The sequence below is a fragment of the Gavia stellata genome, chromosome 3 (genome assembly GCF_030936135.1).
Source record: "Gavia stellata isolate bGavSte3 chromosome 3, bGavSte3.hap2, whole genome shotgun sequence".
Lineage (NCBI taxonomy): Eukaryota > Metazoa > Chordata > Aves > Gaviiformes > Gaviidae > Gavia > Gavia stellata.
The window spans coordinates 76,959,565-76,987,207 of record NC_082596.1 but is presented as its reverse complement, the minus strand read 5'-3'; the positions used below and the strand labels follow the sequence as shown (position 1 = coordinate 76,987,207).

Sequence of the window (27,643 nt, the reverse complement as noted above, 5' to 3'; positions counted from 1 at the left end):
CCTGCATGAGTAGCTAGTTACTAGTGCAGGCAAGTGTCCTCACTCTGAGCTGCTTCGGTGCTTTATTTCCTTAAAAGGAGCTCAACCAGTCGAGAGCACAGACACAAGGATTGCTGAGGGGCCACCAGGCCAACCACAACAGCTTGCCATTACATAAATCTGCTGCAACTCACACATAGCTGGGTGGAGGCAGAGTAAAAGTGTGGAAAGGCTGCAGACAGAGGGGAGAAGGGAGAAAAGCCAAAAGGGGAAGTGTCCCACCCCAGCTTGCAAAATCGATCCTGTTGCTTGAGACAGGTCCAGCGCGCTGCTGCCCCGGCACTTCTGTAGGGCAGGGAAAGGGGCTGAGGAAAAAGACTGCCAGAGCTAAACATCTTTGCACGCTCCTTCTGTAGGAGTTCAGTGGCTATGAAGGCAGCGTGTTGTATATGAGTAATAAAATGCACGTGTGGCATGTTTGCGTGTGGACACGTAATCATTCAGAGAACTAAAGTAACCTGGAGGGCTGTGTAATGTGTTTTACTTGCTCAGGTTTCACATGGATATCTCTGCTGCTCAAAGGTATGAAAGTGTGTGGGAGCTGATGAGCCTTTGTAAATAATTGCTGATAATTGCTGTCTCACCTGGTGTAGCCCTACTGGCTCTCAGAGCAGAGAGAAAAATTGTTTCAAGATGGTTTGGGGAGCTTTAAGAATTGTCTTTAACCCTCCACACAGAAGCAGGGCTTGAAAGTCCAACTGAGGAGGCTTCTGAAGGAAATGAAAAAATTGTAACTAAAATATTTTAGGAACTTTTAAAAATAGGGAAGTTGGGAATCTCCCCTCTTGTTTGGTCCGAAGTCCCTATTTCTAGCCCCAAAGTACCAGTCCCCAGTATGGACTGGTATTGCATGCTCTGAGACCTTGCCAGTATGACTTACCTGTTTTTAAGGGGAACGCAGGAGATATTTTTGTCAAGATTATTTTCATTTTGTATGCAAAACTCTTCTGGGAATTGGTATAGAGCAGGATGGGAGTGGTTTAGTGGGAGAAGGCATGTGACAAATTTCATGAATGCCCTTATATATGCTCTGTGGGATATATGTTATATACCAGCCTTCAAAGGTATGTTTTGCATGTGCATAGTGTGAAACAGTGTGCTAGAGTGAGATGCAGAAGACCCAGGTATACGGGGCCACTGAGAAGCTGAGGAATTAGCCACACTGCCAGAGACAAGCTCTGCTCGATGTAATGACTTAGGGCTTAGCAAAATGTGCACAAATTTTCTCAAGGCCAGTGGAAAACAGCCCTCTGAAGGCAAATTTCTTTATCAAATTCAGAAATGCTTGCTGCAAGCAATGGAGGGTGAACATTTTCAAAACAAACTAGCAAGTAGTTTCTCGAAGGGAGGGTGAGCCAGTCTGGAAAGGAGAGCCGCCGCAGTCCCAGCGTAGGCTGCGCTGTATTAGTGCAGTTAACTCAGCCCATGCAAAGCCAGGGCAGACCCACTATGTAAGCAGGCATGTAAAAATTTGTCCTCTGATGCAACCGGAGCACGTGATAAAATCAAATCCTTGAGAACAGAATTGATCCTAAAAGAGAGTTGCACTTTTCCAGTGATTTCTGTCTAGTTTTGCAAAGAATTTTTTTACTCCTGGCCCGTTTGGTAGAAGTATGGTTTCTGTTGCCTCTCTGTGGCAACATAATGTTGCAGTGGATGGTGAAGCTATGGGTTTTTTTCCCTTATTTCTCCAGAGCTGTGTAGCTTGTGGAGCTGTGGCGAATTTCATGAGCGCCTGCTGGGTACTGCTATGTTTTCAGAGGGGAACATCGGTGCAAAAGCCAGGGAAAGCCTGGGAGCTGTGCAAGTTTTGTTTCTTCAGCATTGAGAAAGCGGCGAGCGTTGTTTGAACTGAAGAGATGCAGTGTGTTTAGCTGTGTGGCTTTTAGGTACAGATACTGAGCCTGCTGATCTAATCTGCAGTTAGAGGAAGTTGTCTTTATCTGAGCAGAAGAGATGTGCCTCAGAGATAAGCCCCATTCTAGCTCCGGAGTTGAAATTATCTATCAGGATCTCAGCGGTGGCTGCAGCACAACTCAGAAATACAGGGCTCTGGCTGGAAGGGGGGCATATTTTAAGCTGGCGAGGACCTCTGTAACTGCAGCTGGCTAAACCTCAGGTTATTTTAAGGGAATGGCTCTTCATCAAAAGGTTGGATGGACCTCCCAACACCAGCCATGCCTCTAGTCTTTATTATTTCTTGCTTGCTCTTCGTTGTAGGCTTGCTTTTTCCCTTGAGCAAATTCCTGTTCAACCCGAGTGCTCTTCAGCAGTGCACCCTGGGTGAAAAGCTTAACCACTGGACTGAAGCACAGTATAGGGACCACCTGCCTCTACAGAGGCACCGTTTCGGAACAAGCTGCTGTTTTGATTTTGTTCAGCCTCTCCTCATATTTCTGTAATTTCAGCTCCTGCTATGGTGCCTCCCGGGGAGGGGGTGGTTTCTGGCTGCAGAGGACCTGCAGTGATGCTTTCCCGTCAGGTGTGAGCTCCCCGGGCTCTGTCCCACAGTAAAACATGCAAACACAGCGTTACTATAGCTGCATCCCCACATTAGAGATTTGCAAGGAAGGATTTACACCATGGCCGTGCCGCCACAGGTTTTGCCAGTGTAGAACAAGCCCTTTATGGCAAAGAGTGGGGGATGGAGGGAGCGCCTTTTTGGAGCTGTAGTGCTAAAGCTAGGAGCAAACACCACTCATTGCAGCAGGACAGAGATTTGTCCCCAAACTTTTCTCACGGAGCTCACTATGTGAGGTTTCTTGAAGCCTCCGCAGATGGTCTCTCCGGAAGAGGCTTTGCCCCATGTGCAGTAGGTAGGTATGCCATAGCAGCAAGTGCAGGCTCACCCTCAGTATGTCATGTATGTTGAAGAAGCGTGACCGCAGCAAGCTGTTAACTTGTGAAGGTGGATCAGCCAACACCCCAGGATTTTCACCTCCAGAGACAGCTTGTTTGAAACTCTGCCCTGCCTCATCTAGCTGCCTCCCTGAATGAGCAAGGCAGCAGAGCAGCAGCCCAAAAGCAGGTTAGGCCGGCAGCCTGCAATGTGAGACACTTTCTGCTGCGCTCTCTCTCCCCAGTAAATGAATTCTGTGTTGTAAAGGTGCACGCGCAGGGAATGTAATTTCTAGTAAAGTATCCCATTTGGTGTATGCTTCTCTTTCTTCGGTTTTTACACATTTTTAAGTTGGGAAAAGTGCCTATTTCTTGAATACATTGCAGTTTAGGGACATGTTTCCCAGAAGCATTTAGGTGTCTAAGTTATAGGCATAAGAAGAGATCCCAAGAAGGTTATCTAATCTATCATTCCACCATCAGCCATAGTAACACCACAGCCACCAAACGGGATTCTTGGAAGTGAGTAACTCCTACTCCTTTGATGTAGATAAGATATCAACCCTAACATACCAAAATCCATACCTAAAAATGGGATTAAGAACCCCATTGAAGGTTTGCAGAGAATTAGTAAATGCAGAGCAAACAGAGAATTACTCACAATTTCCAACCAAAACGGGGCTGATCCAAAAAGAAAAGTTAAGGTCCATGTTTTGCTCTTTGGTTTTCACCTTTCATTTCCCCCGTTTCTCCTCTCCCAATGACAGTCCAAAATTATCTCATTTGAGAAATGTAATAAATGTAGCAAAAGTGGAGAAATGTGACAGAATGTATTGACTTCCACTCTTCCAAGCCACATATCAGAGTTTAAAGAGAGAAAAAAAAGAGAAGAGACAGAAGAGTAAGGAGAACTTTCACATTAGCCAGTTTTTTTTACCCTGGAAATGTTACTTCTGAGGAAGTGGCTCTTACCAGAGTTTTCAGTAACTTCTAGATTATTTTATGGAACGATGTAAGAACTCGCCTGCTCCCTGACCCCCCTTTAAAGAAAAAAAAATTGAGAGCTTTAAAAGGAATTGCTAATTCCTTCATATAAGAGAGAGTATCTGTACATGATTTTGCCCTCCCTGCTGATTAAGTAACGTAACAGAAATGTTTAATGCAATGGAAAGGTGGGTTTTAACTAAAGTTGGCGACACTTTCAGCTTGTGTTGCAATTAATAGAAGAGGAAATATTCATTCTCCATATTTCATCATTTAAAATGTGTTTGTAAGAAGGTGTGATCAGCCAACATCCCTGCTCTGGATCTGAACTTCCCAAATCGTTGGTGGGTTTTGTGTTTTGGTTTTTGTCTAAGCTAAGTGCTTTGCGTTCTGATTTTTAATGATGGCTTAGGGTTTTTTTAGAGGGAGATCAGTCCCTTCTCATTCACAGTACTGTGCACCTCAGCATTATATGGACCGAGTTATTGAGCCTGTTTTTTCCTGCTCTGAATATGTTTTGCAATGCTCGGAAGTGGTGGCAGTGGTTGGTGTTGAAGAGGGATGGTTTCATTAGCACTGAAATGGTGACTGCCAGCTAGGGAACACTGCCGTTTCTGCAACCCTCATGCAGTATCTGGGTTTCGGAGATATATTTCCAGGTCTTTCTGTATGAAAATTTATTTTCGGGGGAGAGCAGCTCATGCACATGCAGAATTCACTATGAAAAATGTATCTGCCTTATTGTGGGGTGGACTGAAACCCACTGCTCGGTTTTTGTGCCCAAATTTGCAAAGGGAAAGAAACACCTATGTGGCCAAGAGAAGTGTCAAATTGTCCATGATCCATCCCTACCCTGACCCCCAGTTGGCTGTATTCACAATTCAGGCTGTGAGTGTCTCTGTCTCTCCTAAGCAGAGCACCCCTCCTGGTTTCCCCACGCTGAAGCCATGAGCAAAGAGGTGAGAACATCCCTTCCACGCTGACATGGCACCTTCCTTTCTGAGTCGGGGTTCATCCTTTTTCCTTCCAGAATCCAGATAATTTTGTAACTGGCATCTCCCGTCGCTGGACATTGGAGGGGAGGTGGGGAAAGCCCTGATGGCCAGCGTGGTCGCTGGGACTTTGTGTGCTGCAGGTGTGGACCTACAACAATTTATCTAGAAGTCAAATGGGAACCAGGCTTTTCTGGGGAGGGGTTGAGCTTCCTGCCCATTTGTCCACATAATGGCAATTAGAAATAAAAATGAGAAATTATAATTGTGCAAGCAAAAGACTTCAGTGGCTTTGGAGCTTGAAACATGTAAAAGACAAGGAAGGAATAATGGTAATGAGGCATTACCTCTGGTGTAGCAACACGTTTCTTTAATCTTACCACCACATTGCTAGTAGATCCTAGTAAAATAGGTATCCTATAATGGGCTTATTGTGGTGTTAAGTGGAATTTTTTTTCTCCTTGCAAAACAGACTAGAGAAGTCTGATATTCTTTATTCTGTAATTACACGTTAATGAATCTGTACATTCACTATACAGTGTACCAGTTGCTAATAAGCTCTTTCCTGTATGCCATGAAAGAGATTGATTTATACAATGCACGATTTAGCCCTTAGTGTTGAGGACACAATGCAAAAAATTTTTCATTTCTCAAACTTTTTGTAATTAATTTCTCCTCTTTAATACTCCCTTCGAAGTTTGAAATGGCAATGTTTTTTCCAGCCACAGGAGCCATTTATTCCATGTTCTCTCTTTTACATGTGTAAACGCACACACATACACATATACACAAAGATATGACTGTCAGCACACATAAAATCATATACCTGCAAAATCAAATTCCTCTGTGTTTACGTCTGTGTAAAAAACTAAAAAACAGCACACGTATGCAAAAGAGCATTTATCTTGAAAGCTGAGCTTTTCGGTTTTTTTAAGCAGGAAAGAAAAGACCTATCAAACGTACAGTCTGCAAAATAAACGCATGTCATAAAATTTTTTTTTTCAAACCTAAAAGAGGAAAAGGTTAGTTCCTGCTAATTTGTCTGTATCCCTGTAAGAAACCTAAGTGTAAATTCCATTTGGGAAGTGGGCAACAGCTGAGGAAGACCCGCTTGTACCCATTGTGGCTTTTGCAGTCTGTGTAGAGCTGCCAGGCCAAGGTAGCTGTGAAGGCAGAGGAGGGCATGGTACTAGAAGGACCACCGAGGAGTTCATGAAGATAGGAAGAGCTGGGGAAAGGAGAGAGAGACACCCCCTCTCAGTCCTTCCTGCTGGCGTTCCTTGCCTGAGGCGATGCCCTGGTGAGGCTGTCCTGCCTGCCGCTGCTGGCTCAGCAGTGAAGGGGTACATGGTCTCTTGGGATCTTCCCCCACAGTTTGTAAGTGCTGTTCCTTCACGCGTTCGGATGTTTCATTCTCTTGATTTCTTACAGTGTTATTCAGGTAAGGTCTGTAATGGAGAGTGAGGGATACATTGATGAAATGTTTTTTCCAGAAGATTCTTTTACAGTCTTATACCAAATTTAGGATTGCACAGTGAAGCTTTGGGGGATGTCTGGCCCTCACAGAAGAGGGATAGATGGCTGACGTATTGAAGTAATCTAATGGAAAATGCAAATACAATATCGTGTATCTCTCATTTGAGATACAGCTTTCCACTAAAAGCTGATGCATGCCTAACTCAATAACTTTCTTAAAGTTGTTTCAGTAGCTAACTGAGCTAACGAATACAAAAGCACGATTAAAAGAACCACTGTAACAGATGTAGCGATGGACCCTTCTTCTCTCCCATCCCGGAAAGTGACAGTGATACTCAGGGAATCGCCTTACGCACCTCTTGGGGAGCTACAGCTGAGTGCAAAATACAACCCCTCACAAAGGCCAGGCTAGCTGAGCAAAATGCAGTCCCCAGCCTTCCTGTGTGAGGACTGGTGTTTGCTGTGCAATGGTGGTTTTTTTCACCCCTCTTTTTTATCCTCAGTGAGACAAAGCACAAATAGTTACATTAGTTGCATACTTCCTGAGAACACCGCGATCCACACATTCTGGGCTGCAGGTTGTGTTTTTCACATTCAGGCATAGGATGGGAGTTCATCAGATAGCAATGGGGAGCTCTAGCAAATAGCACATTTGCATCAGCCAAAGCAAATTTCACAAGACTTGCTGGGAAGGTTTGCCGCAGCGTGCCACAGTCCTGCACTACTAACAGCTGCTGCACATTCATTCGATAAAAAAGATGACAACAGAAAATGAAACTTTTCATGTTCTCTTCTACAAACACTTGAGAAGCACGTTACCCTGAAGGCGTGAGCCTGTGGCTCACATCAGCTTCCTTGGGACTCCATGGTGCTGTTGAGGGAAAGGAATTTGAAGCTGTGGATGAGCCATGCTTCATTTGTCCTGGTGGCAAGGAGAGCTCTCAGCACTGCTCTGATGCAAGTGACAATCCTGATGTCTAACAGTTTCCAAGAGTTCAAAGGCCTGCCAGTAGGATACTGGGATCACTGGGATTTGAGTGCCTTATGTGCTCAGAAATATTCAGCCAGCATGATTTTGTCTTTTTGTGTTGGACAAGGCAGAAGCAACTTTCCTTGAGATGCTCTCCTCCAGATGAACAATGCATCATTTGTCAGTCCCATATTTTTGTCTCTGGTTGCTGACCAGTTCACCAGGTAAAGGTTAATTTTCTGAAGACCAAGTCTGTACACTTGCTGCAGCCTCTAACAAACTTGCCTGGCCTTGACCTGGTTCAGCCTGTCTAACCAAATAGCCCAAACTGTATTTCCGTATGTATGTGTTCCTGGGTGGTGGAGTTAGCACGATTTAATTTCCTTTTTTGACCTCACACAATACCCCACAATGCAGTATGGCCACAGTACAGATATCAAAGTAATAAGAAATAACTAATGCTAATAAGATAATAACTAATAGCTAATAGCTAATAACTAGATAACTAAGATAATAACTAATAGCTAATAAGAAATAACTTCTGTAGAGCTGCTTTGCATTTTAATGGGGAAGATTTTTCACACTTTCCATTTGCCTCACTCTTAGTCCAGCCACAATATCTGGGTATTAGTATGAAATTTAGGTGCATTATGAATCCTGGATTGGGTAGTACTGATGCACTCTGTCTGGCTTGAGGCAACAAGGAGTTGCAACTTGGTAGTTCATGGGAAAGAAGAATGTTTCCTAATGTGTAACAGCACATTAGGACACACATTTGCATGTTTCTACACTTAGAACCCTTTGTGTTTGGTAAAAAAGCAATGCAATGTCTGTTCCTTTGCAATATTTGAAAAGCACTTTAAACATAAACTGGGCAGATGCTTTAAAAAGTGACAAAAGGAGTCCTCCAAGTAAAAGGCACTTAAACTGTCCAGGGCATGCGACTAGGAGCAGAGAGGAAGTTTGGCAGAAACTTTGCCTGCTAGACACTTTCAAATATTCCATAAATGCTGAGAGGGCAGGAAATGCCAATGCTGATAGTCTGAACAGATCATCAACCCTTATGGGAGGCCAAGTTCTGATCACTCTCTGGATGGCTGGCACCAGTTTTCACAGCACAGATTTTGTTCTAGTTGTGTATAATTGCGTGTCCTCTGTCCATATTAGCTCTTACTGTTTATGTAAGACTGGGAAGGGGACTGAATTAAGCTTTGGCTGTTTCTACTGCCATTTCTCTCCAATTGTTTTGTTGTTCTTATCGATGAATTTGTGTGTGGCACAGGGTTCCTGGAAAAGGAGCAGAGCTCTGTTGCTCTAGACACTGCACAAACACCAACAGCATGCCCCAAAGAGCTTTCAATATAATTAAGGCTATATATAACATGATTGATTAATTAAGCCTTACAAGTCCTAGCCAAGGTAAGTGGGCGGTAGGGCACAATGAGATGTAATCAATTGTGCTGTGGAATCTAAACCATAAACAGTGTTCTGGAGACCAGAGAGCAAATTTGCTTTTCTAATAGCTGCAGCAAAGTAGTCTTGTGTGTTCTTTGAGGGTGTAGTGGGATTGGTTTGGCTCAAAGTACTCAGCTTTGTTTTAAACAATGTGTCTCTTTAGCTTAAAAAGTGAGATCAAAAAATATAAAACAGGTAAACATAAATAAATGAAGAATTTGGCGATGGTATGTGAGGGAATAAAATAAATATTGGCAGCAAATGATTAGATAATTTTGGGAATCAGAAAATAATTAATTTCCTGACTTCTAATTTGTCTAGATCTTACTACAGAGGAGCAATTTGCTGTATTGCTTGGACTTTTGGAAAAAAGGGAGGGCTGATTTCCATCTCCGTGCCTGATTTGTACAGGTGGGAGTCCCGGGCTGTGCCAGTGCAATGAGTGGGATTACAGCCTGGTGCCGGCATGACAGAGCATTGAGTGAGGCTGGTCCCAGCAGGGTGGGCAGCTGAAGACAAAGTTGAGATATAAGCCCAAATTTCAGGCAGCAAATCCATGCTCTTGTCCAGGCTTTTCTTTTTGCCGAGATGTTTCTGAAGATCTTTTTCATTACAAAAAACAATACTCTAGCAATTTGGTTTTGGAGTGAGATTTCACACCTCATAACTGAACATGTATGAGAAGCGCTACGAAGCTGAACTGGAGATGACACAGTTTTCAGTATTTAGTCATTTCCTACAAAAAAGGTACAGGCTGAGCCCCTCTCTTGTTTCCTTTCTCAGACCACTGATAACTTCTGCCATGCTGACTGCAGTGTGGCGGGAAATTAAAAACTGGTTTGGGTGTTTTTTAAGCATAAGCGTTTTTTCTTGAGGTAGTTGCCTTTGGGATTTTTACATCTCTCTTGGAACAGAGTGGTAGCGTAGGAAAAGGCCAGCTGAGGAAAAATATAATTCCTTTCCTGCTTCTGCATCATTAGTTTGAGGGAAAAAAAAGCCTTCTTTTTGACCTTCAGCAATCCCAGATAAGGGAAAGCTGGCTGAGGGCTCCAAGCACTTGATATCCAGGATTTTATGGATGTAACCGAGGTTTATTAGGCTGGATAATAATTCTACCTTTGTATAATTCTGTAGGACACATCACAGATTATGGGTAGCATTTTCACAAATACCTAAGTGATGCAGCCTCTCGAGCTACAACTGCTGCCTGTCCCATGGTCCCTAGTCACCTTCTGTGGGACACATGCCAGGAGGGTGGCCAGTGCATGGCCAGATTTCAGCCTCATGTTTTAGGACACTTGAGAGGCATGTAGCCAAATGTAGGAATCACTCTAGACAGCAACATAGCTTTTGAGTTTCCCCATTAAAAAAAAAGTCTTATCCCCATTAAAAAAGAATTGAAAAATGTGCAGATAGGGAAGTAAGGGCACATGATGGATTAAGTGCCTTTCCCATGGCCACACAGGAAGTCTGTGGCTGAGCTAGGCATTAAACCTAGATTTCCTCAGTCTGTATCCAATGCCCCATCCCTTTTTTTTGTTATCGAATTCTCTATAGGCTGAAGCAGAAGGCTACTGTTTGTGAGGAAGAGAATTATTAAAAGATAAGTACTATTTATAATTGGTGAGAAACTGAGAATAGTGCTGAACCAAGTATTGCCCATTTCTATTGCTATTTAATGTTCTCTTTTTTCCAAGTTTACATCAGCATAAAAATCCCCTTGTGGCATTGCTCCTTAACCAAGCAAACTACTCATGCCTTTCCTTATGGCTAGGATTACAGTAGAGGCCAATGCTTAGCTGTTGCCAACTGTCCTGGTTTAACAGTAAGTAACATGACTGGCTTGACAGGAAAATCATATTTCTGCCTCTTTTGCTTGACATTTCTCATCCAAAATCAAATAGAAAAATTTTGTCTATTTGCTGGGGAGAACATCCATAGCTAAGTTCTCTCTTACAATACTTATTTGACTTGACATAGCATTGTTTCTTGAACAGCTGCATGACTGGTTTTTGTCTTTGGAAATGCTGAACTAAATCAAGAGGGGCACCACTGAAATTAAAACCAGACCAGACGAGTAGAGCCAGAAGAAGGCAGGTTGTGCCCCTCAAACCCAAAATATACTCCAGCCCTTCTCTGTAATAGGTAGGACATGACAGGCTACACAAAACTTTCACAATGGTCATAGTCCCTCTCACACACGTGTACATGGGTATTACACAGCTTGGCCACCCTGCCATCCCTAGAAAAATAATGCAGTGTATAAACTATGCTACTGTGAACTAGAGGTATTGGTGCTGTATCTGTAGGGAGGTGGAAGAGCAGCCAGAGCTGCAGGATGGGACAGGCAGTGCAGGTCTGCAACAGTCATAACAGCTAAGGGACTGTTGCCATTCGCAAGAGGAAACTGCTAACTCCTTCCTACGCAGGTAAAGTCATCTCTCCTCTGTCCCGCACGTCCCAAAATACATTAACTTTAGCTGAAGAACTAAATACTGATGGAGTGGCCCAGAAGATATTTCCTAATTCACAGATAAATGGTAGGGAAGATAGCTGAGCCTGTTGATATTCTCTGTGCAAGAGTGTTTCAAAGAAAGCGAAGCCTCACTAATACCCATTTCTTATCACCTCCTGACAGCCTCCTTTGTGGGGGAATAGCCACAAATGGTTTTGGACGAGCTCTTCCAACAGGATAGCTTTCATGCAGTGATGAACAAATAATTATACCACAGTACACCTTTGTGTAACACTCCTGTCTTCATTTACATGCGGGATTTCACCACTGTCTTCCTCAGAAACTACAAAATTCAGTTAGCCACTGGGTAAAATAAAGACTGGAGCTTGACTCAAAAGGGATGCATAACTATTAGTTTTGTGATATTTATAGAGGGTAATTTCTCAAGTTTTTACTTTCTACTTAGCCCTTTATCAGACAAATTCTTGCCAAAAAGTCCCTGAGCAATGGGAGAGTGTAAAAAGCTGGATCCTGCTCTGTTGTTAAAGAGGTTCATGTTCTGCTTTGTATCTCTTTTACCTGCAAATGGAGAAGAGAAAATTCTTCATGTGAATTTCAAACACTTTCTGCTCCAGCCAAGTTTCATTCTGAATGAGCAGGACAGAACAGTACATGATCTCAGTGGAAGAACTTCCTAAGCTGTCTGCTCTATCCGCTGGCAGCTGGGCAGGATTGCCCAGTTAGGCAATCCCTACTCTGCTTTAGCCAATTTCCTTCTGTACTCTTCCATCACTCTGTCCTCTGTGGCTGCCTTCAGCAAATAAGACCATTGCCTAATCAAGGCTTCTCACCCTGGGGCTAGCCCTTTTCTTCATGTTTGATTTCCCTCTTTTCTTCCTGAGAGTGATTTGAGGAGTCCGTCCTCTTGGTTGATACGAAGATAAGGAGGGGGGTGGTGGTTGGTTCAAGTTTGGTGAAGTCCAACCGCACACAGAGCAGCACAGTTTGGTAACTGTCTTAAAGTAGGTGGGAAGGGGAATACAGATCAAGTGGGCGGAAGTCAGAGAGAAATGGTAATCTAGAAGATTGCTGCAGAGGTAGAAAAGGCTAAGCCTATATATTTTTTGTTTGTTTTAAATTTTTTCTGCTAAGCCACCAAGTATAATTCCTTGTCTGTGCTTCCCTTTCTGTCACTTCTCCATAATTCTTAGCATTTCAGTTGGGCTGCTGTCTCTCGGCTGCTTCCTCTTTTCCTGCTTTCCTATATTTCATTATTTGCCCTTCTTCCTCTTCGAGTGCTTTTACAACAGAGTGAAGAGGATGTGGAAACCCAGTTACAATATGACACACAAACTGCAGTGTCACAACTGCAGCTCTTCAGTTTCACCTCCGGGAGCGCGCAGAAACAGGTCAGGGTGGAGAGGCAGCAGTGGGGGGCTGAGGGAGAGAAGGGAGAGATTTGTAAATAGGGAAGAGAAATGACAGAAAGTCACAAGGTTTCCGGCTTGGGAACTTGGAATAATGGCTTTCCACATAGTTTAAGATAATGCCAACCTGAATCATCACTGTGTCCTTGAATGCAAAGGAGAGGTGGCAGTCTGTGCCAGTCTAATGGTCTCCTACAATACTGCTGCCACAGAGAAGATATAGCCCTGACGTGTTTCTGCACTTGCCTGTAGCAACGTGAAAGCTGAGCAGACCTCTAGGCCTGTATTGTGCACAGCTCGTAGCATTACCCTTTCAACAAAAAAAAACCAAAAACCCAATAAAACCTCAAAGGAAAAATTATTCTTAATGCCCATTTCTGTGTGTGAAGTAAACCTTTGGAAGATGCTGTGGATGAAAAAGAGGAGGTGCTGTAGCTTTCTTGAGATATCAGGCAGCTGAGAAAACTCATTCCCACAGACTTCCAACTACTTCCTTGGGCACCCATTAATTAGAGGTGTTCTTTTCCTCTTCTCTTCTCTTCTCTTCTCTTCTCTTCTCTTCTCTTCTCTTCTCTTCTCTTCTCTTCTCTTCTCTTCTCTTCTCTTCTCTTCTCTTCTCTCCTCTCCTCTCCTCTCCTCTCCTCTCCTCTCCTCTCCTCTCCTCTCCTCTCCTCTCCTCTCTTCTCTTCTCTTCTCTTCTCTTCTCGTTTCTTTTTTCTTTTTTGTCTGAGGTCTCCTAGAAACCTTTCAACTCAGTTGATTTAAATTTACATCATAGCAACTGGTGTAGGACTTGCTCCAAACTTCTAGGCCATGACAGATGCTAAGGAGATAAACAACTGTGGGTTGGGAGGAAATGGGTAATACGTCCAGACTGCTCTGTGTGTTTGTGGAAGGAGTTAGAGGAACAGTAGATAGAGGTTTCCTGTTAAGCCGGACAAGGGGGAAGCTGTGATGTTTCTCAGCTATGGCTGCGATTGTACTCAAGTTCAACAACATTCTCAGTGTGGGTTTGCTGTTTCTCCACCCCCCATGAGAAGCTCAGGTTGTCTTAAAAATCTGAATGCCACTAAAAGTCAAGGAGACTTAAGCTCCCAAATGATTTAAATACTTCAAAATTGCTCTCCACTGCCACACAGTTACTTGCAGTCTGTGGGGTGCTGTGGTGGAACAAGGGTTTGATAGTCTCCCTTTGCTGCAGATGGGGAAGCAATGCCTGAACCAGCTCTGAGCTTTGAAATAAGAATATGCCAATACATGTCCTTTTTGTTAACTACTTCTCCACTGATCAACTTACAGGTTATGGCAAACAGAGTTTGTGAGAAGCTAACAAATGCCTGCCTGCATGTGCATGCTAAACAGAGGGTGGTCCTGGTTTTCGGAGGTGACTGGATGCCCAGAATTCAGATATGGAGCTTGAGACAGTGGTCTGATTTCTCCATGATCAGTGTTTTCCAGGCTGGTGTGTTTTCTGATAATCTAGTTTCATTGGTGTCTGAAGTTGGAGAGCCCCAAAACATTAGTTGCTTTTTAAAAAATCTTTTGTTGATGGACAAATGTTAAAATAATTGGTAAGCATATTGAAATGAGTGGAAGAGTTTAGAGAAGTTCAAGCAGTATTTGAATGCTGATTAAACCATATTAGATTATTCTTTTCTATACCTCAGCCAGAAATGAAGGCCTTGATGGAAGAATTTCTCTGGTCTGAGTTACGTAGATTTCTTCCATTCATAATAGTCAGGTTTGGGCTGCTTATGACAATTTAGTCTAGAGTGGTGCTATTGGAGACCATTTAATTCAACAACTATTACTTTGTAAGCCTTTTCACTTGAAGCTTTGCCAGCAACATGTTGGTTTGGATGCTTTGTTTATCTATCCATGTTAAGAAAACGGTTGAATTTTGATGTAAGATAGTGATACTCAGCATGGTGATTGTGACTGTTTGAAGATTGTGATCTTGACTGTGTTCCCAGTGAGTTTCAAATGTTGGCTTACTCGTTCAAGAGTGCGGTAGAATAATTTTAAAACACCCTTGTACATTCACCAGCCTTAAGCATTGCTGAAGATTTGTTCAGAGTTTGAGGAAGCGGCGCCTGAGTGGATCGCCATATTGGCCTTTCTCCTCTGGAGGCATGATGATACCTGCACAGAAACCCAACTAAACCTCAGCTTGGAGTTCCCTTCTGCGGCATGGTTCCTTTCTGATTTTGGAGATACCCCAGGACAGAAATAGGGACTCCTAAATTCAGTAGTTTCAAATCACAGCTGAGGTGTGCTTGCAGAGCAGAGCTAGGAAGTTCAGCTAGGATGCTGTTCCTGATGTAATATCTTTTACATATAGAAAATTCTTTAGCCTGAACTTCTGTCATATTTTTCCTCATCTTTCTGAGAAACTGGGATTTTTTTAATAATCTCTCCTTCTTTTTGAGTCAGCTGTTGCAGAAAGCTAGTGAAATATAGGTTTTTCTCTTAGCATTGTGTTCAAAGATCCAAGGAAACAGTATACAACTTTGCAGTTGTTGGATGCCTCACAGAATACGCATCCAACATCAGGGATGACTTCTCATAGCGCTAATATGGTTAAGGTTGGATTCTGTTCAGGGAAGGGAAGGAGGGCTTGATTTTCCTGAGGTAAAAGCGAGGAAACAGCAGGCATGAAAAATGGCAAGGAATTGAAGAAAGACAAGCAGTCTTTTAAAAATGTGGACTGAACTGAGTTTGCAGACTTCAGAATGATCCAGATCTCTGAGTGTTTGAGAGACTCTCAGCATCACTTCAGGTTTCTTGCCATTTCAGCACAGAGGACTGATTGCCTGAGGGGGATGCCAGGTCCCTGTAGCAAAACATTGGCCGCAATACATGGTGGGAAGGAATTAATTTTGTCCTGTCATTTTCTCCTCAGGAGCTATCTGGTACGTCCACATTCAGAGAATTTCTTTAGGATTTGTGTAGAACAATTTGTGCCTCTTCCCCAGAAGATGTAGATTAGGATTTCCTTTCACTGGACTGTTGAGCACACTGTAATCAGGTAAACAGCAGTTTACATTGCAAAACCTTCTGGCAATATTTCTACAACCCAAAACCAAAAAACTTGAATAGCCTCGGCTGGATACTTTCTTTGCACAGTCCCAAGAGAGATCATCTATTTTATCACTCATAAAGCAATGACTACATTTGATCTGGTTTAGTCTAAAATAAACTTTCAGTATCCCTGGGGTTTTTTTCTCCTGTCCAGTGAGGGAGACACGGAGGACTCTGCTGTTCAATTTGTTTTCTGTGTAAGGCAAGGTGATAAAATTGTCATAACGTATTCTCTCTCAAGTGCTGAAATGGCTAGGTTCCTCTCCATTTCATCCTCCAACCTCTTCTCAAAAGAGGAGACTGACAATGCACAGCCTTGACACAGCACACATAGGCACCTCCTCAAACCTAAACACAGCTGCTTGGTCTAATTTTAGACCTACTGACCCTTTGACAGCTGGGGAAATATGGACACTAGTGTAAAATAGCGCTCAAGACATCATCACAGTAGCTAAACAGTCCCTGGTAAAAGCCCCCGTGTCCATCTCGCTGACAGCGAAGGCACAGCACATTAAATGTTCACAAGGGTGGAATTGCGAGGGCCTGATCCTGAGCCAGGGTAGCTCTGTGTCACTCCAGGGACAAAATTAAAGATGTGTAAGCAGCTCACTGAGCTGGAGCATGAAAAGGGGAAGGTTTGCAAGGGCTAACTTTGCATTCAGGGCAAGGCAAATTTAGGTGCTCTGAAGCAATATACAGAAGAGTTAATCTCCCTGCCTGTCTCTCTGCCCCACCACGCACTGCACTGGCTGTAAGGTGAGCCTAGGAGCTGTGTCCTTCCCTTCCTACTGCAGACCCAAGGACACTACATTGCTCCCAAGCAGTAGCTTGCTTCTGCGGCGTAATGATTGCTCTCTTCAGCTGGTACAGGTCTGACCAATACCCTCTGTACGTGTTCAGATTTCACAAGGTTTTGTCTTGGTCAGGCAGGCTTAAAATTCCCTCTCTAGCTACAGTTCACATCATTTGTACGTAACTGATCACCTTAAGTGTGTGGCTGTGCTTTACTTGTGTTTCAGCATTTGTTAAGCCCTTTGCTTTGGCTAGGGATCCCCACAGTAACCCCTGGGTTTGCAGCAGGGTAAGGACAACTTCCAGCTATGACAGCATGGCTTCATGCAAGAATCTGCCTGTCTCTCCCATCTGTAAGGAGCTTCTTTTGTCTCCCTGTTAAATCTCAATGTGGTCAATCCTCTTCTCCAAAACACTAATCTTTGCGGGTGCACACTCTTTTCACATTCTCCCAGGCTGCCACATGCAACTGCCATTAGCTAGAATTTTGTTGCATTAGTTGAGGACAGGTTAACACCCATGAATTTCACCAAAGCATGCTTTGTGGAAGGATTAGAGAAGGAGGATGCCTTATAAATGTTAGATTATCGTATGTCTGACGCTCTGCTTCTCTTGGGTAACTGTTGCTGTGTGGGGAAGAGCACAAGCTGCAACGTTTGTGCCTATAGTTTTTCTGGAGAACACAGCCTCACAGGTGCCAGACTTGGCACGTAAGCATATGTAGCCACACAAATATACCTGTGTGAGCTGGGAATGTTTTCATATATGGTAGTGTTTTTACTTCACTGTTGTGTATTTTTACTTGAGGTTACTTTGCTTTTTAAAAATTTCTTGCTGAATGCCCTTTTGCTACTTCCTCATCCTTTAATGCCCACATTAAAAAAATCTGATGGAAGCAGAAGAGACAGAGTCGTTGAGGATGAGAAGCTCTGTTCTTTCCATCGTTTGTCAGCAAACCTTTCCCCCCAGTTTGAAAATCTTTCCAGCTTACTTCTCAAAAGAGACAAGTGTCAATAAAGTCTGTTACTGGCAAGCCTGCAGCAGTTCCCTTAGCTTCTCCATCACGCAGCTAGTAAAAGACGCAGAGCACTTGATATAGAGGAAGCATGGGTTACACATACATGTGGAACTTGAAAAATAGGTTTACAGTGGCTTTTCTTGATAATGCTCTTTCTCTCGCATTTAAAACTTTGTTTTACTGGTAATTCAGATGATGAACATCAAGCAGCCAGGTAGTTAACCGTTCTTGGAAAAAAACAACTTGAATCCAGTACAAAATGTACCAGCAAGTAGCACAACAAAGACAATAAAGATGAACTAGATCAGCCCATTGGATTGGTTACAGATTGTTTCCTGCTGAAACAAAAATTCAGAAAGATACATAAAAAGCACCTAGCTTCAAGCGTGTGAGTTGATTTCAGGGGCATTACTTGAATCTGTCTTTAACCTGTCTGTCTTTACTGGTGCATTAGAGGATTCCCATTGGTAACTTAGGAGGTTACTGGGAGTTGGCACCATGGAGCAAAAGCCACTTTTTGTACCTAGAGAGGACATGCTTTGTTGGTTGTTTTGTTCACTTGTTTGCATTCCCTACGGTTTGACCTCATCACAGCCCCCCGGAAAACCATGTTGATGTGTTCTGTAATGCAGTGAGCACAGCTCCCTGCTACTTGCAGCTGAAGGCGAGCCGTGGGGGCTGGCGGGCACTGGCACGGGCTCTGCCACGGCGGGCACCTCCCCGCAGGCAGCAGTGGGGTGCCCAGCAGTGGGAGGAAATGGCAGTCATGGGTGATGACATGGGTGGAGCTCCTCACACCGGTTGTCCCGTGGGAGATAGCTTATCTGGGGACGCCTGTGTTTCTGGAACAATATACATTTGATTGAAAGCCAAAATTAGAGTAGGGAAGAAATGGGCTGCCAAGGGCTGATTGGCACTTGAAGTCAAAGGAGGCACCGCACGGAGCCTGCAGGGAGGATCTCCTTATCCGTCGGCACCAGTCCGCTCTACCTGCAGGCGTGCCCCAGCGGTTCCTGCTACTACTCTTCTTTCTCTTATTTTTGTTTCCCTTTAAAAAGCCGGCTGAGACCCTCTCATTAAGAAGCCTTCATTTTTATCTGTTGTCCCCTCTTCGCGTATTGCAGCCTGTGGTAAAGACTTCAGCTCCCTCAAGCAAAATGATAAGGTGCCAGCACCACATTGCTGGGCTGCCTTGCCGGCCTCAGACATTCGCCTCCCGCTGTGCTAGTGGTCTCTCTGTCCTGTGACACAGTGAATGCTGGGTCCTGTTTTAACAGAAGCCCTACGTAACAGCTTGTGCAACATGGGCTGCATACAGCCCCTTTTATTTATTGATGCATTTCCTTTTGTCCATAGCAATTATGTTGCATTGTAGGCTCTAACTTTTTAGGCAATTCTGAGCTGCCTCTAACTTTCAGCATTTTACACACGTAGACACCACAAATGCTTGATTAACTGGGCAATGCAGTCCTATATGCAGAAAGGAGAGAGTAAAACAGTAATTTTTAAGAGCACTGCTTTTTCTATAGCTAAATAACTAGTTAGTTTGAATCAGTCCCACCTATGTTGTGTTGTGTCTTCTGAATTTTACTGAAGAAGGGCTGAGGCTGAGGCATGACTAATTATGGTTGCTTTGCCCAGACCTTTTGTTGGCCTTTTTTATATCTAAATGATGCTTCATGTCACTTCAAAAGCTCATAAGGGAAAGGTACTATTAATGGAAACATAATTTAAGTTAAAGAATTGGTCTTTGTTGTTGTCAAGCCTAGCCAGTGAATACTGACTCCTTAAATATTCCATGGACAAACAACTTGATTGTGTTCCTTCTTACATTTCTGAGAATGGCATCCTCCAAACGCAATGCTCTTATGTGGTGAGAACAGAGCTGATGCCACAGTAAATGACCATAATAGAAAAAGGAGAAGGTTTGGATTTCAGGTCATAGCCAAGTGGTAGAATTTGGTGCGCTGTAACAAAACAGAATAGCTGATATGTCTTATATCAGAAATAACAGGTGGAATTGCTGGCAATATTCTGTTTTCTGGTGTTTGCACCTATGTAAACAGGAAGAGATCCTGGCTGCATTTGTTGACACGTTGGCATGCTGAGGTGATTTATTTTGGCCCAATAGGCTTTTTTCATCTTATTCTTCCTTTTTAGCAACATTTTCTATAATTTGTTAGAAAGGATAGTGTTAAAGGCTTTCTCCTCCTCACCATAACAGTGCTAATCCACTCCTCAAATCAGCCAGGTATTGTTGCAGCTTCCTCTGTCTGCTATTTGAATAGTTACGGTGCCTTCATGAAAAACTCTTGTTGGACTTCAAAGCTACCATTTAAACATCAACTAACATCAACAAAATACGTCTGACTTGTCTTGGAATAACAAATGAGCCATTCAAACAAAAAATTACATGCACCCAAATTATGTGAAGCAACTTGAAGAGAAGTCTTTTTTTTGCTGTTGGCTACAAAGTATAAGCAAGACATCGCATGGACCAAAAATCAGATTTCTGTGGTTATTTTCAAAGAAAGGCTAAACGATAAGTTCTTAAAGGCAGGTATATGCCACAAGACACAGTTAAGTACCTACTGGGATAAAAGTACTGAAGATGCTCAAATCCTACTAAAAATCAAAGGGAGTTAGGGAACTCCATTGTTAAAATGCCCCAGAAGCTCCAGTGTGATTTATCTTTCTCTGTTACTCTCTAAATTCCTTTGATAGCCAGGTCTTATGCTTTTTTCTTCTTTAAAAATCCCGCCGGAGAAGAATATGACTTGGGAGGTGAATGCCCCCTTCCAAATGGGATTTTGGCCCAGGTACTTAAACCTGTGCCAGTGCCAAAGTCTCACAAAACTGAAAGGATTTTACATCTGGGAGGGAGTCTCATTGCTATAAGAGAAGGTAAACTGGCAATGGATTGAAAACAAATTACTAATTCTTCACATGCCTTTTTTTCCAGCTGCCTATTTCACTGTCCTTTAAAAGCCACCCTCCACGTCCTGTTTCCCAGGAGGTCCATTTGATTTCTCCTTTCTCCCCACTACCAACTCTTTCACTCATTGCAAAACGCCTCCCTTCCCTCTTCACATTGCTCAGCTCTTTCCAGGGAAGTGTGACTCTGTCACCTCACCCTCCATCCTGCCTTCCCAACTGTCCCAGCCTGAGTCTCATGCTGGGCCAGCTACACTGCTCTTCAGTGATAAATCATATCCCCTCTTTCCCCTTTGACATGTCAATTCTTTTTTTTTTCCCCAAACACTTGCATAAACCACCTTTAACCATAGAATACAGAACAGTCTTTGTAACATAAATTTCAAATGCTCTTCAGAAAATCCTGAGTGAAGCTCCCAGTAAACATCAGAGAGCACAAGAGACCCACCCAGTGCCCTGCTTTTGGGTACCTTTTCCACACTCTGGGTAGGTAGAAAGGGAGCAGGGGAGAGTGGTCGCTTCAGTGACACTGGTGCAATCCACACTCCTTGCACAAAAAAATGGGTTTGGATTAAACTCCCCTGAATTGCAATAATGTGTACAAAGAGAGTAAAATACAGAGCCTTTTAAGGTCATCTCCAACCAAATTGAAGTAAATTAAGTAGTAAGTAATGTCTTAACAGTGTTAGAAGAGCCAATGAGAAATGACTACCATGAATTATTGTAGAGCTAATTAATGTCTGCATGTGTGTGTACATAGACATGGATGTGCACAGAAATTATTTCTACAAAGACTATATCGAAAACTGTTTGAGAAATCTGTGCAAATGCTGATTATGTTCTTGATCAGGGCACCAAAAAGTCCGATTCCCAGGTATTTGTCACATCATCAGTGCTCCAAGAGTGATTTTTCCCACTTTAGCAAGGGAAGGACAGGAACCTCTCTCACAAAAGAAGCAGAAAACACTGCTGATTTTTATTTTCAGTCTAAGTCTCCAGAAAAAGAATTGTATAGCCTGCCTTCCCATTTCTCATTCAGATTTAACAAAAATCCTTAGTATTTCTACTGGAGCAATTTCTCTCTCCTGTGGTATCTCCTACATCAGTGGGGCTTTTTTCACTAGTTTTCATTTGGAAAACAGGTTTGCAAAAAGTGCTAAGCTTGAACATGAAAAGATTTTGTTTCTTAATAAGACCTATAAAATCTCTGAGGTCCCAGGGCGAGGTGAGTGGCCTCACCATCCATCAGCTCTAACTGGCAAAGCGAGCTCCGTACCTTCACCGAGTCCCTGCCGTGAGCTGCGCCGCCGAATGTATGGGCTTGTAAGGGCATACTGGATGCTCAGCCTCGTCTGCGTGGGGACATTGATTAAGCAGCACAGCTACGGTAGTCCAGGGGCATAGCTGTGGAGAGCTTTAGTGAAGATTGGCTGGATCAATATCCCTATCATTGCTTATGCCAAGTAATGAACTCCATCATTACTTGTATCAGTATGCCCCATGGCATATTAATTTGCATGTGGCTACTCATAATATGCAGGGTATAGTGTGTTTGTGCAGCTACTTTTGTGTAGATACATTGTGAGGACAAGCCTTAGAAATACAAACAAAAAATATGCCAATATACACAATAATATATATCTACAAAATTGAACTTCCTCTTCTTCCATTGCATAAGACCAGCAGGTGTGAGAAGAAAACAATGCAAATTCACTTTTTATAACTGCAGTGACTAGAAACAAGGATGTATGAAGAAGAGATCTCTGGCACACAAAGGGGGCATGCTGGCAAAAAATAAATCCTGAGAGGAAGCTTGCGCTGTAGGGGCCCACAGTTTCCCTGGGGGCAGGAGAAGGCTGTGTTAGGTGCCCTGCTCCTCTTGACCCTTTCGAGACACCTTAGCAAAAGTTCCTCTTGACTTCAGCAGGAGTTAACCTGCAAGCAAGGGGAATACCCAAGAAAGGTTATGCATGTAGAAAACATGATAAAACTTGTTGGATGCTTTGGAAGAAAAGGGCATTTTTACAAATGGGAATTGTTCTGGGCAGGTCAGGATTCCCCTGCCAACTGTCCTGCTGCTGTTCCTGCTTCATCCTAAACTGCTTGTGTTGCTTCTGTGATGGTAGTTCTGTCTTTCTCCTAGGTATTTCTGTTATAGCAATAATGCCATCTTCTTTTACATTTAGTACTAGCAGTACTACAAACCAGCATCCTGTTTGCCTTCTTTATTGCAGCTGCATACGTGGCAGAAGGCTTTAGGGACTTTCATGCAATAATTCCCAAATCTTTTTCCCGTAAGTATACTGCAAACTCAGCTCACTACAGAGCATTTCCGTCTAGTTTCTACTTTTATGTTTTTTGTTTGTGTTGTTTTGCTTCTCAGTAATGTAGATTTGTCTGCATATGCTACCAAAGGGCTTAAGTAGTCTGATCTTTTTGCTTTGTTCACATGTATTTTGTTTTAACTTAACATAAAGCCTGATTCAAAAGCCACCTTCTCCAAATCCCTGGCAGGCAAGGATCCTGTAACTGTTTTGTATAAATATATTTACATTCAAATTATTAATCTTACAGTTAAGAGAAAAATATTGGTGTGTGAATTATGGAAAATCTGTCATATGCTCAAGCCAAATAGTACTATTGCTTCTGTTCGCTGTGGTGAAAACAGCAGTACAGGGTTATAGTCCACTAAATGTGAAGAATATTGTAGATTAGTTCTGTTTAGCCAGTCATACCATCTTTGTAAATCGCTGTTTGATCATGAATTATTTTTTTCCAATTATTCCCCTTTTTAGGGCATATATTTTAAAGGAAAATCTGCTATTTATGATATGCACTCATTCTATCTGGCATACAATTTCTATTAAAAATGCAATATTTGAAAAAATCATTAAAATGCCTAGATTGGTAGACCCTATAAAAGTTGTCCAGTCAAGCAGTGTTCAGAAACGTGAACACCTTTACACTCAACGTGTTTCCCAGTAGGATTTTGAGTCAGATACTCTTGTCAGTCACATCCATGCAATCCTCCTGGGATACCTGGGAGGTTGCAGGGTGTAGCAGAGACGAGTTAGTGAAATCTTTCAATTTCAAATAAATGTCAAGGTTTTTCACCTCTTAAGGTAATTATTGCCCATAGCTTGATTATGTCATTGCTACACCACCACTTATGAATAAAGCTACCATGAAATTACTGTTCAACAAAAGGAAAAGACCTGGTGTTTATTGGGTGAAACAGACCCCTCGTGTACTCAGCTAGACACTAAAGTAAATGCTGTCCTTTTTGGGGTGGGGTGGGGTGAAGATAGAGGTTTTTCACTAAAAAGAAAGTAAGATTTGGGGCAATTAAATGGTCTTTTTCAGCCTAATGAGAACTATTTTTTAACCAAAATCATCACATTAGAAAAGAGGGAAATAACTGTAAAAATGATTTATTCTACACAAAACGTCATGCAGTCCTGTGGAGAGAAGAGCAATGAATACTGGCATTATCTGATCTGAATCTTGGCCCTTTTCCATAATGTTTAGGTTTGCTGTGTTCGTATCAGATCAAATTTACCAACCTACGTGTTATCACATGTAGTGAGGCTATGCCAAATTTACACCTGAATTCTTCTAGCTGCAAGCGATTGTCACCTATGGGATTATAACACAAAGGGCTTATCCAATAAAGTCAAAACAGTTCTCTCACCTACCTTTGTTGATTTGACTGTTTTTTAATAGTAGCTCATGGCTGTAGAGATCTCCTTTTACTGAGTGATACTAATCCTGCTGTCCTAAAAACACAATTGTCATTCCTATAATTTCCTGTAATGCTAGTTCTTGCTCTTAAATTCTTCCTTCCAACCTTCCCCACCCTGGTTTCTTTATCAGTGTTTGTAGTCTTTGCTTTCCCATTGTCTTTGCTTACCCCATAGAACTGCAAACCAAATATTTGGATTCAGTACAGCCCTCAGGATCTTCCTGCCAAGTGGAGAATGTTGCATTTTCGCTTCATTTTCATCCATTGTCTTTGATGAGTTGCTTACTTTCACAACTGTTTTGGACAAATCCATGTGAAGTGGATTCATTTTAAGTTTCATTCCAATTAGCCTGAATTGTCAAAATGAACATTCCAAATGCAAAAATCTCAAAGTGGCCTAGGAACAGACTTGTAATGTTGTTTGGGTTCCCAGCTCCCTGGATGCCTTGTATTTGCTTACTGATATTCACTGTTCATTGCTCCATGTGTTACAAACTCATCGCATTGCCCATAGAAATGTAGTCGTGTTTGTAGCTTTTGTTATTTAGGTATATTGTACATGCTGTTTAGAAGTTATCATCTACTTCGATGTGATTGTTTCTTTGCCACCATATTTATTCTGTAACAAAACTGAGTGGCATCCTGTATTGTTTTTTTCAGCCGGTAATATTAAAATAGAAACTCAGAGTGATGAAGAGAATGGGCGTGCCTGTGAAATGAATGGGGAAGAATGTGCGGAGGATTTACGAATGCTTGATACCTCGGGAGAGAAAATGAATGGCTCACACAATGGCCCAGGCAGCAAGGCTATGTCAGGAGTTGGAGGCATTCGACTTCCTAACGGAAAGCTAAAATGTGATATCTGTGGGATAATTTGCATCGGTCCCAATGTGCTCATGGTTCACAAACGAAGCCACACTGGTAAGGCCTGCCATAGTTTTTTCCTTTAGTTGACAAGAACTGGCCACATATTAGGAACTAAGACTTACGTTCTGTATCATGCACATATTTCCTCTTGTAAGGTAATGCAGCATCGGTGGGCATTTGGAACTCGGTTATTTTGTTACGCCATTTCAGACAGCACAGGAATTGAGATTTCTTCTTGATCAAGTCCATCTATTGGGCTAGAAATTGTGCATTTTGTTTGGTTTGAAGCTACATGAAAAATTCAAATTTTTTAAAAAAAGTAAAGAAGTCTTGTTTACTTTCTAAGAAATTTCTAAGAACTGCTGAACAAAAACCCATTTGTGGCTAACTCTGAAATCAACCCAGTTCTAATGTTTCCAACAATGCAACAAAGTTCATTATGGATCAATGATTATGAAAGTGATTGGCAAAATAAATGTTAAGGGAACTGTACGGGCAGTCTTAGTAAAAAAGGGGTTAATTTTATGTCAAATGTTTCATGAAGTAAAAAAAGTATTGTCACTGGTCAAATCTGGACTAAAGGGTTTCCACTGGGATACTGAAAAAGACATGTAAAAATGTTGTGCTCCATAGGGATGGCTTTTCATTATACAGTGCTGTCAATCTTCTTGCCTCAATTTTCTAATTCTAAATAGTCTCAAAGAGTGCAAAAAATGAAGAGGCTGAAACAAATGAAGAAGTAAAGATCAGGGTGAGTCTCATCTTACCTGATATAAGCTGTCTAAAAATCAGGCTTCCAATCTAAACTCTAAGGTCATCCATAGTCAAAGGAGAAGAACTGAACTGTACTGTTGTGCTACACAAGTTACTTTGAAAATAAATAAATAAATAATTTGGCATTTTTGCATGAATATTCAAATGAGAGGGCATTTTAAAATATTTTTAAGGTAAGAACAACCTGTCCAATGGTTAGATTCCACTGGAATAGTCATGCTAGTGAACACACAGATACTTTCGTTCTCCATATCCCCCCCAGTCATGCTTAAATGATTTCCCCAGAATTACTAAGGAGTGAGATTAGCGAAGTGTTTTCAGAGTTTAATGGACAGGATCCATGAAAAGACCCTGAGTGTCGTCCATCTCCCCCAGTGCTAATGTCTGTCATTGTAACTATGGCTGTTCAAGCTCTGGAAGGGTGTGATCTGTTAGTGTAACGTGGGTTAGCCACGTTCAGAAGCAATGCTGGTGATAGTTAGCAGTGCTGTTACATTGCTACTTCAAAGTACTCTTCAATTCAATGTGATAAATCCCTCTGTCAGGGAAGAGCAGATAATTATCTGTATTGGAAAAGCCACAACTAGTTCTCAGAAGAGAGGCTGCAGTCTACTTCCTAGATATAATAAAGTGCTTGTTGGTTGATTGTTTCCCTTTTTTTTTTTTTTTAATTGAATATTAATGTGATCCTTTAAAAGTTGATAAAATGTACATGGAAAATGACTTGGACATGAGGCCTTTTAAACAGACCCATGGGCTTGAAGAGGGTGCTGGAGTAGTTGCAATAAAGTGTTGCAATTAAAAGGCATTTAGAAGTACAAGTCTTTGTGCTTGTTTAAGGAGGCTGCTGTTTTATTAAAAGCACGCTGTTGCTGCTGTGGAGGAGCTGTTTCAGGTCCCTGAGGGTCAGAGGCAGTGTTTGCACCAGGGCTGAATGGCCTGTGTGGGGACACACCTGATTTTAGGGAGGCGGTGGGCAGAGCTGCCTTTGTTTTAGTGCACAGGTTGGTACCTGGCAGGCTGAGTCTCCAGAGGATGAGCTTGGCTGCCCGTTCCCTGTGTCAGCATCCCCGGGGGCCGCCTCACTGGTTTCCCTGGCACAGACCTCCATCTGCCCGAACTCCCTGCCTGGCAGAGGGACTCGTGCCCACCAAGGGTGCTCGGGGCACTACCACGCACGGGCTGTCACTCCGAGACTGCGCCCTTTGCAGAGCCCTCCCCTTGCCAGCGGGACCCTCTTTTTAATCAGGTTAAAACCTACAGTGAAAGCACCCCACAAGCTGTACTTCACCCCCTGAGTCCTTCCATGGAACAAAAGCCTTTGCTTTCCCTCCCGCCTCGCCCTCAGCTCCTCTCCTGAGAAGCCTCTTCGGGTGAGCTCAGGCAGTTTTTTGGGGGCTGACAAGGGAGTGGAGGCTCGGAGCTGGTAGTTTAAATTAAAGGGACGTCATGGGGAAACAGTGGTGACTGCTTTTCCTTTCAGCTGCACTGTGAAAATTAAAGTAGAAATGGGATATACTATTACAGACATTTAACTGACTACATCGGAGCGCATTTCAATACATGCCCGGTGAAGGAGTACGACTCGCAAATGAATTACTTTGCTGCTAATTCATGTAAAACCTGCATATGAAGTGAGGTTTCCTTAAATAAATATTTGATAAGTGAACAAAACTCTAGCACACTAAAGTGCCAAAATAAAATGACTGCCTGCCCTGATAAAAGGCATAATTACTTTTAATGAATACACCTGCCAAGTGCAGATATGCAGAGCAGCACCTGATATTTCTGCCCCCTCC

At 42.6% G+C, this 27,643-nt stretch overlaps 1 protein-coding gene across 14 annotated transcripts in view; it reads left to right on the top strand.

Annotated features, from left to right (window-relative positions):
• IKZF1 (IKAROS family zinc finger 1) overlaps nt 1–27,643 on the top strand; it is a 56,133-nt gene that overhangs the window by 13,452 nt on the left and 15,038 nt on the right. For 4 of the 14 annotated variants that reach the window (XM_009815200.2, XM_009815195.2, XM_009815193.2 and 1 more), the window contains exon 3: nt 24,864–25,124. The exons of 9 other annotated variants lie outside the window; for them this stretch is intronic. In XM_009815200.2, the coding sequence (XP_009813502.1) occupies nt 24,864–25,124 (261 nt within the window). Of the gene's footprint in view, nt 1–22,695; nt 22,756–24,863; nt 25,125–27,643 lie in introns of all 14 variants that reach the window. One more of the 14 variants, XM_059836091.1, reaches the window with a different exon arrangement.